Below are 17,903 nucleotides of genomic sequence, written 5' to 3' on the forward strand. Positions count from 1 at the left end.
AATTTGCTTTTACTCTTTAAGGACTCATCTGATAATGATTAAATAATTCTCAGGGTAATTATGTTTATCTTTGTTAAACTGTAGTTTACTTCTTTTGAACACAGAAGTTTCTGGTACTCAAATATTTAATGCTACAGATATTTTGATAAAAAGGAAACTTTAATAGAAGTACTTGTATCTTTAAGTATCCTTTATACTTTTAGACAGTTGAACAATATAAAGCAATAACATCATCTTTCCAGTATTTCCTGTAGAATAAACCAGCAAGGTAATAGTTGATAATGCCATACATATCTCTTTAGCTTTGGTGAAGAAAATATTATTTTCTTATAATAATATTATAAAGGTACCACATGAAACTGTCATAATCCAAACCTAAATTCCAAGTCACAACTCATTAAAAAGTATGCCAGTATAAAGCTAGGTGGATAATTTATGGGAAGAGAAAAAAATCTTATCGAATAAATACATTTCTGCACTTAGCTTACCCAAAACAAAAATCTATTTAAAGTATGTTTTTTATAAAGGTTTGATTACCACTCTATCTTATACAGTGGTGGGTACTAATTTGCTTTTGACCTTATTGTAGCTTTATTAACATGACATAACTGTTTTGGGGGTCATGCTTAGGCTTTTTTCTTATTTGCTTGTTTTGTGGGGTTTGGGGATGTTTTTTGTTTGGTTGGTTGAGTTTGGGTTTTAGTTATTTATTTATTTTTAAATAATGAGGTGCTTCATTGCAGTAGCTTGAACGGTTGATCTCTGGTAGTTGAACTAGACTGATCTCCCAGTCTTTCTTATTGTGTTTGGTGATTCTAAAGCGGTGAATGAATGCTATCTTTTTTTTTTTTTTTTTGCTTTATTAACTATTGGTTTGCTCTGTTGCCTGTTCACATGCTCTTACAGATGCAACTAATTCATGAAATTTCCAACTTAAAGAATTTAGTTAAGCATGCAGAAGTGTATAATCAAGATCTTGAGGTGAGCATTTATGTTGGTATTTCTATTGATAAGGAACAAAAACTATAAAACATATATCATATGTAATTGAGCATGATTTCAGAAAATAGAAGGAATTATATTCTTTAAATATCAACGTTTTGAATTTTACTATCTACCAATTTAAACTATTAAATATAATTTCTTTTTAATTCCTTAGAATTAAAACCCAATTAAATTGTTTCATTCTCCTTTAATTGTTTTAGGATATACTAAGTTCAAAAGTAGAGCTGCTTAGAGAAAAGGAAGACCAGATTAAGAAGCTACAGAAATACATAGACTCTCAGAAGTCAGAAAGTATGGAAATGGACTTGCCATACTCATCGGTAAAAATCAGGTTTATTTTGTTGTGTCATCATTTTGGCATTTGTAGTATACTGTCATCATCATCATCGCAAAAGTTTATATTGAGCCTACTGTGTGCCAGGCATTGTTCTAATTGTTCTAAATATAGTATTTTATTTAATCCTGTCAGTAACCCTATGAGAGAGGCACTATTAGTATCATTGCCATTTTATGGATAAAGAATCATAGAGAGTTAAGGATATTATCCTTTGATTGAATATAAGTAAGTTAGAGATGAGCTTCCATTAAAAATGAGTAATTCAAAAAATTTTAATGTTTTGCAATTGTTTTATACAAGTGCAGAAGTGTATAGTCAATATCTTCAGGTAAGCACTTGACATTGATTAGTAACTAGAACTGTAAAACATGTAATTGAGCATGATTTCATAAATTTCATTAATTTCATTAATAGATATTAATGCATTCTCATTATAATTATGTAACTATTTTAACAGTTTGATATTTTTCAGAGCTATAGCTGTAGGTGATTTTAGTTGGTATAAGATCATGGCATTAAATAGTATTGAATCTCATGGTGAAATTAACTTTTTTTTCCTATTTGCTTTCAATCCACCTGATTACTTCAAGAAACTATCAGTTGGATTCTAGTTTTTAACTTTTTTAAAAAGGCAACAGTTACTAGCTGGAAAGTTTAGAATATTAGTTTCTATTGTTCTTCTTTTGTTTTCATTTGAGTTTTTCAGAGTACTTTTTCTTACCTTCTATTAGTACTCTTTTACTACCTTCTATTAATGACAAGTGATTCTTTTTAAAAGTGTTCTCATTGTTCTGAGGCCCTGGGAAGAAAGGCACTTTCATATCATCCTGGAGTATCTGTTGATAGAATGGCAAATAGAATTGCCCATTTTTTTAAATTGATGTTTATTTTTTCTCTTTATTCATCCAATTTATTCATTCATGCATGCATGTTTGCATTAATATTTTGCCAAGTACATACGGTTGAATTCATGTAAGTGCAAGTCATGTTGAAATGCCACTTCTTTCTAAAACTGAGACTGTGGATTTTTTTTTTTTTTTTTTTTTTTTTTTTTGCGTTAGGCGGGCCTTTCTCTGTTGTGGCCTCTCCCGTTGCGGAGCACAGGCTCCGGACGCGCGGGCCCGGCAGCCATGGCTCACGGGCCCAGCCACTCCGCGGCATGTGGGATCCTCCCGGACCGGGGCACAAACCCGCATCCCCTGCATCGGCAGGCGGACTCTCAACCACTGCGCCACCAGGGAAGCCCGACTGTGGATTTTTTTTCATGTATTTATCAGTCATTTGCATTTTCTCCTCTGTGAGTTGCCTGTTCATATCTTTTCTCTATTTTTCTGTTGGATTATTTATCTTTTTCTTTTCAATTTGTGATTTAACATCCTTAATTTTAACTATTAGCTAGTCATCTGTCATGTTTTGCAGAGAGTAACTTAAAATAATACCTATCAAACTTTAAGAGGCTAGCTGAGCAACAATTGTGTTAACCTTTTTAAACAATAACAGAATTATAGTACTTCTATACAATGCTTTTATCCTTTTGAAAAATATAGCCAGAATTTTTTAAATATTTTTTTTTTGGTCACTCTGTGCCACTTGCAGGATCTTAGTTCCCCGACCAGGGATCGAATGCAGGCCCCCAGCGGTGAAAGCACCGAGTCCTAACCGCTAGAATGCAGGGAATTCCCTAAAATATTTTTACTATTTGAAGTGTTAATTTTTTAATCTATTCCAAAAATACATTTGGCAATTCGCATATTTTAACCATTTTTGATTTGTTAGGAATAACATACATGTACGTGTTAAGTCTTTTCCAACTCTAACAAAGTTAGATTTCACAAAATCCCTTTTGTCATGTGTATAGGAAAACACTGAAGACTTAAAACAAATGAAACAGACTCTGCTTGATGCTGAAACCGTAGCTCTTGATGCCAAGAGAGAATCAGCCTTTCTCAGAAGTGAAAATCTAAAGGTGAAAGAAAAAATGGTAAGTTATTTTTGTAATATTTGTAAAAACAGTTGCAATGATCAGTACATTTCTGTGAATCTGCAGTGTTTCTCTCAATAGAAAGAACTTGCAAGTACATGCAAGCAAATGGAAAATGATATTGAGTTATATCAAAGCCAGTTGGAGGCGAAAAAGAAAATGCAAGTTGATCTAGAGAAAGAATTACAATCTTCTTTTAATGAAATAACAAAACTCACCTCCCTTATAGATGGCAAAGTTCCAAAAGGTATTTCATCATTTCAGACTTATCTCTTTGCAAATCTGACTTTATACAGAAATGTACCTAAAAGATTTTGCAACTATATTGCAGTAATTAAAAATCCATTATTCTCTGGTGTTTTTAATAGCTTAATATGAAGTTTTAATGTCATTTGGTATCTGTATTTATAAATGTTTCCTTGGACCTCAAACCATAAGGGTTTAAAAGTTATTTTTCAAATAAATTGAACCCAATCTTGGACAAGGTGATTAACAATTGGATGAGTGGTTTACCAACACTGGCTCTTTCTTTAATAAATTTTATATAATCTGGTTAAATAATCTAACTATGTATGTAATTTAGATTTACCCAACAACTGCAAGCTGTTTTATTTAACTTACTAAAAATTTCCTAGATTTACTGTCTAATATGGAATTGGAAAGGAAAATTACCCATCTCCAGAAAGCACTGAATAAGGAAGTCGAAGAAAATGAAGCTTTGCACAAAGAAGTTAATTTGCTCTCAGAACTGAAATCTTTACCTTCAGAAGTAGAAATGCTAAGGAAGGAGGTAAACACTTTTTTAAGCAAACAACTCTTACCTTAAAATAAAAACCTTTGCAATAGTGCCTTAAATATTTTGCCATATTTTATTTTAAAGTACCAGCCAAGAGACTGTAAATGCCTGACTCAATTTGTTAGCCATAGAAATATAAGTCAAATTCTAAGAAAAACCATGAAATGCCTGCTACACCAGAAAGTTAGAAAACACTTTAAAATGATAGGTGAGGAATTAAAGGCACATGCTGATTGTGTTTCTACTGTCCTTCTCCATGCAATCCTTACTAGAACCAGAGATTAGAAATCAAAACTTTGAAGGTAAAGTTAAACAGGATAATATATTGTTAAAGAGATGTCACAATAAAAATATTGCCTTTCCTCAGTCAAACCTTTGCTTAATTTCAATGTCTTGAAATTGAGGTGAGGCAGAGAAAGCTTTTTCCTGAAAATTGCTTAAGTAGATCATATATTGCTAACATAGCTAAGTTTGCTTTCTTTTCCATAGATACATGATAAATCTGAAGAGCTCTGTATAATAACATCGGAAAAAGATAAATTGTTTTCTGAAGTAGCTCATAAGGAAAGTAGAATTCAAGATTTACTTGAAGAAATTGGGAAAACTAAAAATGACCTAGCAACTTCCCAGTTGAATTATGAAAGCACTGATCAAGAATTCCAAGATGTTAAAAATCATCATATTGAATTTGAGCAAAAGTATAAGATGGTCCTTGAAGAGAATGCAAAATTGAAACAGGAAATAGGAAATCTCTCTAAAGAAGCTCAAGAACTTGGTTTAAATTTGGATGCTTTGAAGACAGAGGTTGGTACAAGACACCCTCTAGGGAAATGATCTTTAGTGTTAATGGGGTTTGGCTTCCACGTGTACGTCGCACAATGCTCTGCTTTTCACATTTACTTTTTCTTATCTTAAAGCTCTCTCACAAAACCCAAGAACTTCAGCAGAAAACAACTGAGAATCAAAAAAGGTTAAAAGAAGTGGAAGAGCTGAAGGAACAATTAGAAAGTAGAGATTCTAGGCTGCACACTGTAGAAAAGGAGAAAACGCTGCTTACCGAGAAACTTCAACAAACCTTAGTAGAAGTAAAAACCTTAACCCAAGAAAAGGATGATCAAAAACAACTCCAAGAGAGCCTGCAGATTGAGAGGGACCAACTCAAAAGTGACATTCAGGATACTATAAACATGGTAAGGTTTTGACACTTTGAAATCTCAGAGCCTCTTTAAGAACATTACAGGAGCCATCATTTATTATTTATGATCAAGCAATAGCTATAAAATTATTTTCATTGTTTCACATTCTAATGGAAATTATTTTCTATTTCTCTGACAAAGAATATAGACACCCAGGAACAACTACGAAATGCTCTTGAGTCTTTGAAACAACACCAAGAAACGATTAACACACTAAAAATGAAAATTTCTGAGGAAACTTCCAAGAATTTGCATATAGAGGACAACTTAGGAGAAACTGAGGATGAATTTCAGGAGAAGGTAAAGGGTGTTTCTGTTCAAAGTTTTTGTATGCTTGTCTATGCGCTTTCTCCTTAACCTCAAACACTTAAGTGCAGAACAGTCATCTCAATCTTATTTATTATTCACAGTGGTAATAGCTCAGAATAATTTACACGCGTAAGCCTCATGTCTTTGAAATAACTTCAAATATAACTGCTTACAATCAATTTGAAAAGGAAAAGACAAAAAAATACTAGTTCGGACTTTGAGCTGATACTTTTCTAAGGCCTATTGTAATTTACACATCTTTAAAAGCCCCTCTGAATCCTAAGAATGTAAGAAAGATTCAGTGCTTATTATTAATTATGGCTAAAATATTTGTTTTATGTTGGATTTTGTATACTATATTTGTTTAGAGTTTGCTATAGAATCAATGTATGTATCGTATTTGTATCTATTTTTAGGGTTTGGACCGTAATTTTACTATTAGGTGCTTAAATCTTGCCTTAATAATTCATTCTAGGTAAAATGGTTCATTTTGTCCTGAGACCTTAGGAGAAAAACTACTTAACTAGTTATTCAATTATATATAAGAAAAACTAGGATGCTAATGGTGACTTTTTAAAGGGAGGTATATTAGTCTGCTAAGGCTGCCATAACAAAATATCACAGACTGCTTGTAAGCTATATGTTTATCTTCTTTGCAGAAATGTCTGTTCAAGTTTTTCCCATTTTTAAATTGGTTTTTTGTTGTTACTGAGTTGTAAGAGTTCTTTGTATTTTTCTGGTTATTAACCCTTTATCAGTTATACGATTTGCCAGTATTTCCTCCCATTTCATAGGTTGCCTTTTCACTCTGTTGATTTTGTCCTTTTTTGCACAGAAGCTTTAAATTTTGATATAGTCTAATTAGCTTCTTTTTTCCCCCTTTACCCAGGCACACAATATTCCTGCCTTGGAAAATGAGCTTTCTCTTCTCTCTCCCTATTCTTCAGTCCTTCTCTCCTAGAAAAGCATTTTCACTTCCACTATTATCTTGTGTTCTCAGCTTATCTATAATTTGGATCAACCATGGGCCAAAGGTTCTTGACCTTGATTTGAAATTTATAACTTCTACTTTCACAGGGGGAAGGTTTTTTGAACAGTTTTTTTTTAGAATAAGATACAACAATGTATAGCTGCTTTTAAACAAATGAAAAATGCAATCATAGGACCCCATGAGAAGGAAGCAGTAGAGGAGAAGTGAGGGAAAGGAAGAGTTATACTCACTGGGACCTACTGGCTCCTGTAGTATTATGTTCATGCTAGAAGTGTCCATGGTGATAAAAGAGTCTGATGGGATTCTCTGGGGCCATTCTGTTCATTAGAGATCTTGAAACCTGGGCTGGAAGTCTGAGATCACCTTGTTCTTGTGATAACCTTGCTCATGCTGGAATCACCCATGTAGATAAAAGAGTGGGTCTGGGAATTTCCAGGGGCCCTCTGTTCATCTGGGTACCACAGAACTCCATTAAGTAGGTCTATCAGGAATCCCTTGGAGTACCCGTTTTCAGTCCTGCTTGATGTGTTTCTCTGGAAATGCAATTTCTCTAGTGTGTCTCAACAGAAATTAGATTTTACTCATAATCATGGTAGCTGAAATACTTCCTAGGCTGAGTTCAGTTTTGAAATGTACCTTGGGCATCATTATAGAATACTTCCTCTCCATCTGCTTTGTCTTTGTGTATATTCCTTTGTTTAGGAGTAAAGATGCAGGCTTCTGAATTATAATATCTGACAAACTGCTTCCAAAGCCTATATGTTCCCCACCTCATGTATTGGGTTGGCCAAAAAGTTTGTTTGATTTTAAGTAAAAATAAAAGACACATTTTTCATTTTCACCAAGAAATGTATTGAACAATGTATTCATTGACCAAACGAACTTTTTGGCCAACCCAGTAGTTAGCTCTGTTTGCACCATTGTCAGAAGCTCATGAATATTGCCAACACTAAGAGGTTAACTAAACAAAATATGGTTTGTCCATATCCACTTTAGAGAATAGAGCAACTACTAAAAATACTAATTTGAAGATTACGTAGCAGTATGGGAAACTGCACATGATCTAAGTGAAAAAGAAAAGCTAAATTGAATCCTATATATGTAAATTAATTATGATGGCTATGTTTTAAAAAAAGTTAATGGAAAATACTGGAATGAAATATTTTAGAACTCTAATAGTGGTTGTGTTGGTGACATTGGATGACATTTTTTTCTCTTTATTTTTCAAATTTTTTTCTAATGTTACTTATAGATTACTATAAAAACTTTTTAAAACCTATGTGGCCAGTATGGAACTGAATGTATTTATTGGGCTACTATAAGGTTATATAGTGACACTCTAATTTCATGCCAACAATTGTAATGTCAGTCTTTATCTCCTTTTACCAAGGAGTTCACATTTTAAGTTACCTTTGGTTAAGACTTATTTATGGATAAATGAATTTATATAACATGCTTTTCTTAAGCAGTAAATGAAAATTGTATATTAAGAAAAGATGAATTATGCTATTATAATGTGAGATATATTTCTACCAAAAGTATTTTGCCCTCTACATGTAATAAAACTCCAGCTTTGGTGAGTATGACTGCCTCTGAAAATAAAGATTAATTGGGAATAGGGGCTAGGGAATGATTTCCAACTTTTAAGGAAAAAAATAAAGTGATAGAGTTCAAGGCGGCTTACTTTTTCATAAAGTCAGGTTAACCCATCATACGTGAAGATAATTGTTAATTATCTATAGCTGTCCAGGTAGTTCTTATCAGTGAACAGGCACAAGAGCTCACACTCTGGAGCCAGACTATTGGATTCAAAACCTGGTTATTCTTCCCTGGGTGACCTGGGGCAAGTGACCTATCCTCCCTGGTATTGTTTCCTCATCTGTCAAATGGAGATAATACTAGTACCTACCTCATATGGTTATAGTGATGATTAAACGTGTCAATATATCAAAATAGTGCCTAGTACATAATAAGTAATATATGTTGGCTATTTTTATTATTATTAAAATTATTATTAACTAAGAAATTCTTTAATGTATTTATATTTTAGATGGTTGGCATAGATAAAAAACAAAATTTGGAAGCCAAAAAAACCCAAGCACTGATTGCAGATGTTGAGGACAATGAGCTAATTGAGCAACAGAGAAAGATATCTTCTTTAATACAGGAGAAAAATGAACTGCAACAAATGTTAGAGAGTATTACAGCAGAAAAGGAACAACTGAAGACTGACCTAAGGGAAAGCATTGAAATGGTAGGATTTAGCACTGTATACTTAGCAATACAGTTTTGTCTTTGTACATTTTAGATTTTTCCAACTTTATTGAGGTATAATTTACATGCAATAAATGTATCTGATGCAAGAGCAGTCTGATGACTTTTGACAAATGTCTCTACTTGTGTACCTTCCACCTCAGTCAAGATATGGAATATTTCCATCACCCCAAAAAGTTCCCTTGAGTTCTGATCTATTTGATCCTAATCTTACCCTCTGCCCCATATAGTCACTGTCCTTTTTTTTTTTTTACCTTAATCACTTAATCACATTGTTTTCACTTGCCTTTCCCTTCTAGAACGTCATACAAATAGAATCACACAGCATACACTCTTTTGTGTCTTCTTTCTTCTCCTGCTTATCGCTGGGTAGTGTTCCATCATATGAACAGACCACAATTTGTTTAGACTTTATCCTATTGGTAGAAATTTAAGTTATCTCCACTATTTGGCTATTTTGAATAAAGATGCTATAAACATTCATATACAGATCTTTCTATGAACATATTCTTTTTTTATTTCTCTAGGGTAACTATCTAAATGGAATAGCTGGCTCATAGGTAGAGGTATATTTAACTTGATGAAAATTTCCTAGACTGATTTCCAAAGTAGTTGGTACCATTTTACATTCCCATCAGCAAATTAAGAGAATACTGAGGGCTCCACATCCTCACCAACACTTCATAGTATCAGTGTTTTTAATTTTGGCCATTCTATTGGGTGTGTACCTTATTGTTTTCACTTGCTTTTCCCTAATGACTAAAGATATTGAGCATCTGTTCATGCTTATTAGCATGAAATGGCTTATTGCCCATTGTGTATCTTTCTATAAATTATCTGTTGTCTCAGTGATGTGTTATAGATTTCAGTGCACAGGTCTTTTCCATATTTTGTTAAAGTTGTTCCTAAATGTTTCTCTTCTATTTACGCTGTTGTAATTTTTTTATTTCACTTTTAATTATTTGTTGTTAATGTTTGCCAATATTTTCAAACCTATTTTATTTTTTGTTTCTAAATTTAGGGACAATATAATGTGTCTAGATTGAAATTAATATTTTGAGAAGTTTGCTATGGATCACAGTAGAACCTGACCTTTTGTGCAGTTTTCCATGTTCCTTGGGATTGTCTGTTTGGTTAAAATTGCTGAATGTAAATAAGAACACAGATAAAAGTCATATTTGTTTCTCAGTCTCTGGCTTGTGATGTTTTTGTGATATTGATACTTGAGAAAGTCACTGTTTAAGCTTAATAACTAGGATTAACCCACTTTATGCTAGCAAAGGATGCTGCCATTTTGAGCTTGCTATTAAGCAATGTATAAAACCAAAGTCATGGGCTTCCCTAGTGGCGCAGTGGTTGAGAGTCCACCTGCCGATGCAGGGGACACAGGTTCGTGCCCCGGTCCGGGAAGATCCCACATGCCGCGGAGCAGCTGGGCCCGTGAGCCATGGCCACTGAGCCTGCGCGTCCGGAGCCTGTGCTCCGCAATGGGAGAGGCCACAACAGTGAGAGGCCCGCCTAACGCAAAAAAAAAAAAAAAACCAAAGTCATTCCAGCATATGAAAAGCCCATAACCATATATATATATATATATATATATGTCTCATATATTATCTGTTGTCAACAGAAGCTTAGAAAGTCTCTTTTGGCTTAGGGGTAGAAAATGAGCAAACCTCTCATGACAGATATACAAAATCCAGTTCTAATTCTCATGATAAGAATGTAAGATGAGCAATAAAGAAACAGTATTAAAAAAGCAGATTCTTGACCTTTATATGATTAAGTTAAGACTTTTTTTAATTAGTCTTTTCCAATGTAGTTTGCCATGATTTCTTCTTCATTTTCAGGCTAAGGCAAATGCTGATTTTTACCTGATTTCATAAATGTAAGCTAGTATTTTAATCTCAGCTTTTTTTTTAAATTCCAGACCATTGAAAACCAGGAAGAATTAAGAATTCTTGGAAATGAACTTAAAAAGCAACAAGAGATAGTTGCACAAGAAAAGAGCCATACCATAAAGAAAGAAGAAGAGCTTTCTAGGACCTGTGAAAAACTGGCAGAAGTTGAAGAAAAGCTGAAGGAAAAGGTGACTTTTTAAAGTTATATTCCTGGTCATTTTTTCTGACTAAACTTTTTCTTTTTTTCTTTTTTTTTTTTTTTTTTGGTAATAAATTTGATTCCAGCAGACCTAAATTCCAGAAATAATACATACCTTGCCAATGAACAGATCTTAATGCTAATATTTTGGACAATTTCAACTCCTACTGAGATGTTAATTAACATCCTTTGTGAGGATTATATTTTTTTAGTCTTTAAATGAGATAGGGGGCCTTCATTCATCTAAACGAATCATTTGATATATTCATTCATCAAGTACTGTACATTCATACAGTACCACCATGGGCCAGGCACTGTTCTGGGCTCTTGAGATACATTAGTCAACAAAACAAAGATTCTGCCCTTATAGAGATATATTAGTTATTCTCTAAAATGTAAAATTTATCTCTACAGTTGGCCCTCCATACCTGCACATTCTGCATCCATGGATTCAACCAAACACTGATCAAAAATATTCAGGGGAAAAAAATTCCAGAAAATTCCAAAATGTGTAACTTGAATTTTGCCACACACAGGCAACTATTTACATAGTATTTACAACTATTTACGTAGCATTTATATTGTATTCAGTATTATAAGTAATCTAGAGATGAGTTAAAGTATACTGGAGGGTGTGCTTAGGTTATATGCAAATACTATGTCATTTTATATAAGGGACTTGAACATCCACCAATTTTGGTATCCACAGGGATTCATGGATACCAGGGGATGACTGTATTACCATCTCTTAGATATTTACAATAAGGTGCTATTGTAAAATTTATAGAAGAGCTAAGACCCTTGTAACAATTGTACTCCCCAAGTAATTCTAAAATGCACCCACCAAGATCTTTCTGTATATTCTAGTAGTAGTGCCACATGCATTATAGATAATATATTGTGATTTCCATTGTGCTTCTGTATTTTTTTTTCCTAATGTGGGTTCTCTTAATTCTCATCCTTTTTACTATAACTTAACTGAATATATTAAAACCTTACATCTCTTTCATATTCCTCCTAAATAAGGGAAATCAGTAAGTTTATGTAAAAGTTAATGCCTCATTGTTTGTTTGGGCCACCCCATATGGACCTTATTGGGAATGAAAGTAAATTATCCAAGTTTTTAGGAGAAGTGGAATTATAGTTACTTGGCAGTTATATCTGCATATTTAGTCTCTTTTTAAATTTTTCTCATTTTCACTTTACTTCTTTGATTAACCTAGTGACACTCTGTTAGTTTCCTAGGGCTTCTGTATCAAATTACCATAAACTTGATGGCTTTAAACAACAGAAATTTATTTTTTCACAATTCTGGCTCTTAGAAGTTCAAAATCAAGATGCTGGCGACCAAGCTCCCTCTGAAGGCTCTAAGGAAGAATCCTTTCTTGCCTCTTCCTGTCCTTGACTCCCAGCTGTCCGTGGTACCCTTGGCTTGTAGCTGCATCTCTCCAATCTCTGCCTCCATCTACCTATGACCTTCTCTGTGTCTCTGTGTGTCATTTTCTGTCTCTTATAAGGACCCTCTCATTGGATTTAGGGCCCACCTTAACCCAGGAATATTTCTTCTCAGTCCTTAAGTAATTACATCTGCAAAAACCCTATTTTCAAAGAAGATCACATTCTCAGAGTATGGGCAGACTTGAATTTGGGGTGGGACCCTATTTGACCCACTGTAAGCACTATCTAAAAGGTTACTTTACTTTTAGTGTTACTTGTCTGTTTATACTGGAGTAGTAGGCAGGGCTATGCTAATGATTATTTCAGTTTGGCAAAGTACATTTTACATAAGAATTTTAGGAGGATATAGACAAAATGGTAATTATAAAAACTATATTTCTTAAGAGCCAACAACTCCAAGAAAAACAGCAACAACTTCTTAGTGTACAAGAAGAGATGACCGAGATTCAGAAAAAGATGAACGAAATGGAAAATTTAAAGAATGAACTAAAGAACCAAGAATTAACATTGGAACGTATAAAAATTGAGAGGCTAGAGTTGGTTCAGAAACTTCATGAAAATTCTGAGGAAATGAAATTCATAACCAAAGAAAGAAATGATCTAAAGGAATTACAGGAGTCATTTGAAATAGAAAGAAATAAGCTTAAAGGACACATAAGAGAAATTGAAGCTACAGTAAGTCATACCCTTTTCTTTCATCTATTAAATGTTTCTTTAAGAACTGAGTCAGTTGGAAAGGGGGAGGCAATGTTGGGATGATGTTATTACAATTACTCTTTAAATTTAACTTGCTAATAAAGGGTCTAGAAACAAAAGAAGAACTAAAAGTGGCCCACATGCTTCTAAAAGAGCACCAAGAAACTGTTGAAGAACGAAGAAGAAACATTTGTGAGAAGACAGCTCAAATAATAAATATTCAGAAGAACTTAGAGAAATCCAATACTGAATTGCAAGAAAAGGTTTGTCTTTTCTTCCTTTGCTCCTTGTCCCCTCTTCCTTTCTTTCTCTGAAAGAAAAATAAGCAGTAGGTAGTGACTGAGTTATGGTTCATTCATTTATTGGGTAGTATTTGTTGAGTGTCTAATGTAGCAGGTACAGTCCTGGATTATAGAAATAAAATGGGAACAAGGTGGACAAAATCTCTGTGATCATAGAACTTACTTTGTAGTGGAAAGAGGTTCTCAATAAATAAGCAATCAAATGAACAGGATAATTTTAGATAATAGCAAATGCTATGGAGAAAATGAAACATTGGGATAACTGGACCAACCTATGTTAAAAGCCTACTGTGTGCCAAGCATTGAGACTGTGGCTATGAATAAGATATTGTTCTTTTTCCCCAATATAGGCATATAAAAAAATCTCTCAATTCCAGTATGATAAATGCAGAAATATGCTATGCAAAGCTACATGGTACCACTAGTGATCATGGAAAGGGGGAATCAATCTGTACACATAACAAATTTGTGAAGTAGCATTAGAATTCATCTGAGAATGGGGGCCATTCATTTATTGAGATAGAATCTGCTCAATTCTGATTTTTCTCCTGTTGCATTTGGGAACTGGTATAGAAATGAAGCATGCAACTGACCGGATTGATAATTTGTTGGTAAAGTGTACTGTGGTTGTAAACTGGAGAAAAAAAACAATTATGACAGACTATTACTAGCAGAAAAGTCATGAATAATAGCTTGAGTAGGAATCAAGAGAAAATGAATAAATAGGAGTTTGTGGCCCATGGTAGGCCATGAAGGTTCAAAATCACTTCCATTGCTATGGAAAGTAGCCTCATGTTTTCCCTTTAAAAAATTATGATAACACTCTCTAGATAGTAACCTTGGTATTTTATGAATATCATAAGGTCCCAGTGCTTCATGAGGAACAGGAGCTACTTGCTAATGTGAAAGAAGTCAGTGATATTCAGGAAACAATGGATGAACCAGAGCTATTGAAAGAACAATCCAAAACCAAGGATTCAAAAACACTGGCAAGTGTAGAAATGGAAAGTCTCAGGTTGACTGAAAAACTTCAAGAAAGTCACAAAGAAATAAAATCTCTCACTAAGGAAAGAGACGATCTTAAAATGACAAAAGAAGCACTTCAGGTTGAATGTGACCAACTGAAAGAAGAAATTAGAGAAACTTTGACTAAAGTAAGTTTCATCCTTTCCTCCCATTTTAATAAGTGTTTAATAAATAAGTCTTTGGGAAAAATGACATTTGTAATGTTCCTACCAATTTTCTTTAAATGTCTCTTAATTATGAAGTGATTGGAAACAGAACAACTAAAAATTGCTCATAAATACTAAGAAACTATGGAAAATGAGTTGTTTTCTTAAATATTCAAAATGATTTAGAAAAAGCAGTGTTAAATTACAGGAAAGGATAAAGTCAAAAACACTGTTTTCTTCCCTTGTTTAAACCTATTTCCCCAGCATCCCATAACACGTTACCATCTTCCTCACTGATCCAGTCAGAAATCTGGGAATCATTCCTACTACTATCCCTCCCTCTCCACTCACTCTGTAATACAAGAACCAAACCTTGTTGATTTTAAGGTGTGTACCTGTGTGTGAAATCCTCCCAGTCTTCTCTCCACATTGCTGATACCCTAATCCAAGTCACAATTACCTCTCTCTGGCTTTGTGCAATAGCGTCCTACCTGGTCTCCCCATTCATATCATACTTCTCTAATTCATTCCCCTTTCTGGCCCAAGTGATCTTTTCTTCTTAAAACCTTTTAATAACTTCTCATTGCTCTTGAAATACACACCAGCGTGCTTCTTCACATGACCTTTGAGACCCTAGATCCCAGACCTTGCGGGTTTCTAGCCCTGTTTCATCTCATTCTTCCTCCTGCTTATTGTGCTCCAGCAGCTCTAGTCTGTTGCTCTTCTGCATCTCATGGCTTTCAGATGTTCTGGTCTCCCTTCCTGTAGTATTTCCATAGTCCTCTTTGCCTAACAAGTGCTCTCATCTTTTAGATCTCCACTGAAGCTTTCCATCCCCTAGGAAGCCCTTCCTAAGCACTCACAATAGGTTAGGTTTGCCACTGCTAGCCTGAAAGAACCCAGCACCTCTGTTTGGTAAGATCTGGTATAATAGGTATCTTTCCTTCTAAAGTGCGTAAGTCTCAAAAAGGCAGATCATGTAAAGTGTCGTTTCCCGTTTCATCTCCAATCTCTAATAAGATACTGACAACACAATGAGTACTCAATAAATGTGTTAAATATCTGAATAATGGAAGAGTGGGTGAGTGGAAATATTGTTCTGTAAATGAGCTGTTAAATCCCTGACTTAATTGTTTTAGAAAGTATCCTTGTTTCTTTACCCCTAAAATAAAATAAAGTATCTCTGGGCACCAACTGTATTGTTTTATGATCCTCTTAAGATTCAAGCATCTCAAGAGGAACAGTCCTTCCATATGAAAGAAAAAGACAATGAGACTAAGAAAATAATGAGTGAGATGGAGCAATTGAAGGAGCAATTCAAAGTCAAAGACTCAGCACTACTAAGGCTAGAAATGGAAAAGCTTGAGTGGTCTGAGAAACTTCAAGAAAGTCGTGATGAAGTGAAATCTATAGCTAAGGAGAGGGATGACCTACAGAGGCTACAAGAAGTTCTTCAATCTGAAAGGAGCCAACTCCAAGAAAACATAAGAGAAATGGCAGCTAAAGTAGGTTTCATCCTTTTTCGTGTGTGTGTGCTTAGTATTCTGTAAGCAAACATCTTGGTAAAAACTAAACCTTTGGGGAAAGGAATTAGTTACAGTGTAATGGTTATAACGTTTTCATAAATTTCTTGCAATTTCCTTTAATAATGAAGCACCTAGAAACCAAAGAGGAACTTGAAGTTGCTCATTGTCGCCTAAAAGAACAGGAGGAAACTATTGGTAAATTGAGAGTGGATCTTTCAGAGAGGGAAACTGAAATATCAAGCATTCAACAGGAATTAGAAACAACAAATGATGAATTACAGAAAAAGGTAAATTGGGAGTAAAGGAACAGTGGGAGAAAACTTAAGGGAGGTAGCTAACTGGATTACAAAGACTACTGTGTACCTCCTAAATTGTTTTAGAAGACATACTGGATTTTTTTCCTTAAAAAATGTACATACACGTATATATATACATATATAAACACACTTTTTTTGTGTGTGCGCACATAAGTATATTTTTGGCTATTATCTTATTTTATTATTATTTTTAAGACCCAAGAGCTTCATGAGAAACAGAAACAATTGATTACCATAAAAGAAAGCAGTGAAGCTCGGGAAAAAATGAGTGAACTGGAACAGTTAAAGGAACATCTCAAAGCCAAAGATTCATCACTACAAAGAATAGAAAGCGAGAGGCTCAAGTTGACTGAGAAACTTCAGGCAAGTCAAGAAGAAATAAAAACCATAAGTAAGGAAAGAGATGATCTGGAAAGGGTGCAGGAAGTCCTTCAAAAGGAAAGAGACCAACTCAAAGAAAACATTAAAGAAATTGTAGCTGAAGTAAGTTTCCCTCTTATAATGTTTTTGGATATAAAAATAGTGTTCAAGTGATAATGATGATGTTCACTACTAAGTTTGATTAATTTTCCTCCAATCATAAAGGGACAGAAAATCAAAGAGGAACTAAAAGCTACTTACATTCTTCTGAAGGAGTACCAAGAAACCATTAATACAAGGAATAGTTCAGAGAAGACAGGCCAAGGAGCAACTATTCAGAGAGACTTAGAAATTTCAGATACTGAATTACAGGCAAAGGTAGGTCTTGTTAAGTTGGAAAATGACATCTGATTATTGTGTTCGTCATATCCCTTACAGAAGAAAATAATACATATGTTAGACTAAAATGTAAAGATGATTACCTTAATTTTAGAGACAGTTCTTTTTCCTAAAATTTTCTGTCTATGTCATAACTTGTTTTATGATTTTCTCAGATTCGAGAACTTCAAGAAGAAGAACATCAACTTCTTAAGATGAAAGATGTCAGTGAGACTCAGGAAAAAATATGTGAAATGGAAAACTTGAAGAAGCAACTTGAGGCCCAAAAGTCAACCCTGGAAAATACAGAATTGGAGAACATAAGGTTAACTCAGAGACTCCATGAAAATCTTGAAGAAGTAAGATCTGTTACAAAAGAAAGAGATGACCTTAGGAGTGTGGAGGAGACTCTCAAAGTAGAGATAGACCAGCTCAAGGAAAACCTAAGAGAAACCACAATTAGAGTGAGTTACCATCTTTCCCCCAACTAGTAAATATGACATCGTGTCCTAAAAGAGCCATGGTTGATAGAGTTGGTGAGGTTGTAAAATTGGTCCAATCTTGGGGAAGGCTGGAGGGATGGATATATGATAATATCTTCCAAAGTTTTCAATAAGTGTCTGCATTGACCCAAAAAGTCCAGTTATTGCTGTTTATCCCACACACATTAGCACAACTGTGCAAAGATATTTGTACAAGTTGCAATAA

At 34.2% G+C, this 17,903-nt stretch overlaps 1 protein-coding gene across 1 annotated transcript in view; it reads left to right on the top strand.

The window, feature by feature from the left end:
* The window catches only part of CENPE (centromere protein E), a 73,850-nt gene that overhangs the window by 25,130 nt on the left and 30,817 nt on the right, over nucleotides 1-17,903 (top strand). Inside the window, exons 17-34 of the mRNA XM_079921080.1 lie at nucleotides 907-981; nucleotides 1,206-1,325; nucleotides 3,201-3,323; nucleotides 3,405-3,570; nucleotides 3,959-4,113; nucleotides 4,609-4,923; nucleotides 5,037-5,309; nucleotides 5,457-5,615; nucleotides 8,666-8,869; nucleotides 10,817-10,975; nucleotides 12,829-13,119; nucleotides 13,245-13,403; nucleotides 14,306-14,596; nucleotides 15,835-16,119; nucleotides 16,269-16,427; nucleotides 16,653-16,940; nucleotides 17,043-17,195; nucleotides 17,372-17,659. Of these exons, the coding sequence (XP_079777206.1) occupies nucleotides 907-981; nucleotides 1,206-1,325; nucleotides 3,201-3,323; nucleotides 3,405-3,570; nucleotides 3,959-4,113; nucleotides 4,609-4,923; nucleotides 5,037-5,309; nucleotides 5,457-5,615; nucleotides 8,666-8,869; nucleotides 10,817-10,975; nucleotides 12,829-13,119; nucleotides 13,245-13,403; nucleotides 14,306-14,596; nucleotides 15,835-16,119; nucleotides 16,269-16,427; nucleotides 16,653-16,940; nucleotides 17,043-17,195; nucleotides 17,372-17,659 (3,663 nt within the window). The remainder of the gene's footprint in view (nucleotides 1-906; nucleotides 982-1,205; nucleotides 1,326-3,200; nucleotides 3,324-3,404; nucleotides 3,571-3,958; nucleotides 4,114-4,608; nucleotides 4,924-5,036; nucleotides 5,310-5,456; nucleotides 5,616-8,665; nucleotides 8,870-10,816; nucleotides 10,976-12,828; nucleotides 13,120-13,244; nucleotides 13,404-14,305; nucleotides 14,597-15,834; nucleotides 16,120-16,268; nucleotides 16,428-16,652; nucleotides 16,941-17,042; nucleotides 17,196-17,371; nucleotides 17,660-17,903) is intronic.

This window comes from Stenella coeruleoalba (assembly GCF_951394435.1).
Source record: "Stenella coeruleoalba genome assembly, chromosome: 4".
Classification (NCBI taxonomy): Eukaryota; Metazoa; Chordata; class Mammalia; order Artiodactyla; family Delphinidae; genus Stenella; species Stenella coeruleoalba.